The sequence below is a fragment of the Acanthisitta chloris genome, unplaced genomic scaffold, assembly GCF_000695815.1.
Source record: "Acanthisitta chloris isolate BGI_N310 unplaced genomic scaffold, ASM69581v1 scaffold40383, whole genome shotgun sequence".
NCBI classification, from domain to species: Eukaryota; Metazoa; Chordata; class Aves; order Passeriformes; family Acanthisittidae; genus Acanthisitta; species Acanthisitta chloris.
Genome location: NW_008666146.1, coordinates 242 through 3,924, shown reverse-complemented (window position 1 = coordinate 3,924; position 3,683 = coordinate 242). Strand labels below are relative to the sequence as shown.

Below are 3,683 nucleotides of genomic sequence, written 5' to 3'. Positions count from 1 at the left end.
GGGGCTGCCGGGACGCCGGGGGTGTGCGTCGGGCACAGACCCTGTCCCGGGAGGATCCCCCTGGAGCAGCCCTCGGGGCTGGCCACGCCACCCCGGTGCTGCCAGGTGAGGCTGAGGGAAAGCCAGAGCAGGGGCGTGGGGAGAACCGTGCAGTTCTCTGGCCTGGCAGCTCTCCTAGGCCTTCTCCAGTAATTCCTTGTCCTTCTGCTAACACCTCCTCCAGTGGCTTGAGCAGTGGTCCGGGGGGTTCCGAGCCTTTCATTAGCAAGTTAAATTACAGAGGAATCACCAGCATCCCCAGACAATTACAGACCAGTAAATATACCAGAGGAATGAGGTGCCTTATGCCAGCCCGTGCGGCTGAGCAGACACTAAAACATGCCTCAGCATCTTTTAGAGTGCTATTAAGTACCTGCTTTAATTCTTCCCTTTCTCTGCGTTGCTTTGGCATTGCTGTAAACCTCGTGCTCCTGCCACAAGGTTGCATGGGATGGAGATTCAGGAGACACTTGCAGTGCTAATCCCCAGTTTAATGATGAGCCATTCCCTTGGGCTGCATATTTAAACCATCTCTGGTAAGAGTAGTTGTGTGTGGCTGGGCTGAGCTCGTGGTGGGTGTTGGACTTGATGATCTTAAAGGTCTTTTCCAACCTGAACAATCTTTTGCACTGGGATGGGACAGTAACTTGGTTTGAAGTTTGATCCCTGCAGCAGCTGCCTGAAGCTCTGCAGTCCAAGCTCTTCTAGTTGCTCTGATCCAGTCAGGCAGCAGAGAACCTCCATCACCTACCCAGGTGCCACCTCTGCAGGAGCCATTTTAAACCCAGTCTTAGAAACTTGCCCAAAGACTCAAGATAATACCAAAGCAACAGCTTTGGGCTGATATAAAACTCATGCGTCCCATCGTATGGGAACCTTTCTAGTGCCTCTTGCTTCACGAGATTCCAGCTGACAAAATTAAGTCAGAGATGCATTTCTGATGGGTAATTTGCATGCTCACAGTATAAAAACAACCCTTGTTTACATCAGTGTTTAAAGGAAGAACCAATGTTGTGGTGAGCAAAGCAGTTGGAATAGGACATGGGCAGTTCTCCACAAGGTGAAAACCATGGAAGCTGCTGCTGTAAAGCAGCTGTGGAACAGGTGGTTTCCCTCCTGGTGTAGTTCTACATACCTGTCCTGGACCAAGGGAGTGCTGGGTGAACCTCACCAGCATTGCTGACCTGGGGTTTAGAGCTTGTGGTAACTCTCACACAAGTTAATTCCTCTGCATTTCAGATGTGGGCGAGAACAGGCAGCACAGGACTTCCCCAGGGGGTTACGGACACCGTCGCCCCGAAGCTCAGCGGGGCAGGGTCTGGCACACCAGGGTTCAGGTGGTCCCGTTCCAAAGGGACACCTGCAGCTCAGTGGTTGGACACAAACAGCTTCCAGCAGCCACTGCTGAGCTGTGCCCAACGTGCTTTCCTCCCTGTGGCAGTGGGCAGACAGTGCTGGGGACACACAGCACAGCAGCTTTTTTTTTTGGCCTTTATGGAGGAAGAGCCATTGGCACAGTCCTGTGCCAGTCTGGGGGCCCTTCCCCAGTGCTGCTGTGCCTTAGTTGTGAGGGTCCCCACTGCTCCCGGGGAGGTGGATGGATTGGGATCGAGCGAGGAGGGCCCTGCCACAAGCAGAGGGGTTGGGATCCTTGGGGTGTAAGTGAGGGACAGTGACCACTCATAACATAGGTGATGTTCCTTAACTTTCAGGAAGTTGGGTGGAATATAATAAAAGTGCAGCATATAATTAAAGTTCAGATATCTTAATTAGTGGATCCGAGGGAGCTCACTTGGAGATAAAAGAGTAGCAAGACGCGTTGGTGAGGAACAGTTGACGTGCAACGGAGGAAACCTGAAATCAAAAGCCCATGAAAGGTTTTGTGCTCTATTATTGCCAAATGAATTCATAGTTCAAAGCCTTCCCGACTACTTAGCGCATTCAGTTTGATCATCTGGGCATTGATACATATTTTTTCTTTCACATCTTCTCATATCTACCTTCTCCTGCCCAACAGTTTTGATGAGGATGTGCCCCTCTATGTAAATCAATACCATGAAGAGCGGCAGAGTTTGTCTCAACAGGTCCAGTCTATCTGAGAAATGGTCACAGAGGGAAGCATCTCATTAACGATGCCCTAGTAGCAAACCCAAGAGTGTGCAACTGAAATTGTCAGAAAAATATTGACTTTTATTTTAATTAAAAGTCCTTGGTGGAATTCCTCATATCTGGAAATTGATACTCAGCAATGATGTTGTCATTTCTCTGTACTCGTTGCCATCCTTGGAGCAGTTTTAACATCCTGCTGCCGTGCTCTGGTAGAGGAGGAGCAGGGTGGCTCAGGCCCCAGAGGGCAGTGAGGTGGCTCACCTTGAGGCCCTCACAGCTCTCCCTCCCTCCTGGGCTTGCAGCTGTGTCCGCAGACAGCCACAAAGCACCACCGTGTCTCCCCTGTACGTGCAAACTGTTCTGTTCGTTGTGGAAATGTGCAGTTTATTTCCTTATGCCTCTCCCATTCCATTTCTCTCTCTCTCATTGACTAATTTCTGCTGGGTTTTATTTGCTTTTTAATTTTTTTAGCGTTGTAGAAGGCAGAGAGGGGGAGAGGTTGGGGCCAGGTCCTCCGGCCGGAGCGGGCGTGGGCACAGCTCCTGATGTGGCAGTGAGGATCTGGCCCCAGTGTCCCCACAGCTGCTGAGCTCTGCCCCTGGGGTTTAGGAGAGGCCCCAACCCCTCGTGCTGCTTCTTAGCGTCCTCGTTTTCCTCTGATCACAATTGACCGCTGTTGTGTTCTGCTTGGTTTTTTTCTTAATTTGCTTTTTTTGTTATTTTCCTTTTTATATTTTATCCAGATCCCCCCACAACTATCCCTCCTCCCACAACAACCACCACCACCACCACCACCATCCCTACCACCATCACAGGTACGGTACCTTCATAACCATTGGAAATGTCCTGAATGTTTATTGTCTTTTGTGTATATAAGCAGAGCTTGAAGCCTGGGGAAAAACAACAAACCAGTCACTTGCAGTGCTTTTTTTCCCTCCAAGACACCCAGTGCAGTGTGAGCCCATGGCAGCTTGGATGGTCCCTGCTGTGGGTGTCTCTGAAACACGGGGACTGCGTGGCAGGAAAAGTGATTAGTTCAGGTACTGGTGACCAATATCAGATGCTTCAGATGCAGGATGCAAACAGCCTCAGAGCTTACTTAACAGGGACAGTCAGTTTGGCCTCAACCCCATCAGTATCAATTTCTGAGCCATTTGTAGCAGAAAGTTTGGTCTGCAGCAATTTAATTCACCCGATCTGACTCGAGATGCTTTTTCTCATGCCAGGGTGTTGGTCTCTCTCTGTGCTAAGCCTCTCCCTCACTCCCCCAGAGAAGGGAATTCCACCAGTTGTTTTTCCTGAGTGAACTCTGTCTGTAGGCCCCTTTTTGAGGAGCTGCCTTTCAGCTTGTGAGATTTTCCCTGTCTTGTGAGAAAAGATGAATAAAAACAACCAGCAAGATCATGACACCTCTCTCTGACACATCCTCATACCTCCTCACCAGACCCGACTCCCCACGCATCAGGAAAACCCTCTGATTTATTTGTAACCATTCGCATCGTCATTCCTTGACCTTTCCTGTTCCAACCGCTGCT

General features: G+C 50.0%; 1 protein-coding gene across 1 annotated transcript in view; it reads left to right on the top strand.

Annotated features, from left to right (window-relative positions):
* The window catches only part of CADM1 (cell adhesion molecule 1), a gene marked incomplete at its 5' end in the record, with an annotated part of 18,545 nt that extends 15,555 nt beyond the window's left edge, over positions 1–2,990 (top strand). The window contains one exon of the mRNA XM_009071981.1: positions 2,892–2,990. Coding sequence (XP_009070229.1) covers positions 2,892–2,980 — 89 coding nt within the window. The remainder of the gene's footprint in view (positions 1–2,891) is intronic.
* Positions 2,991–3,683: the final 693 nt, after the last annotated feature.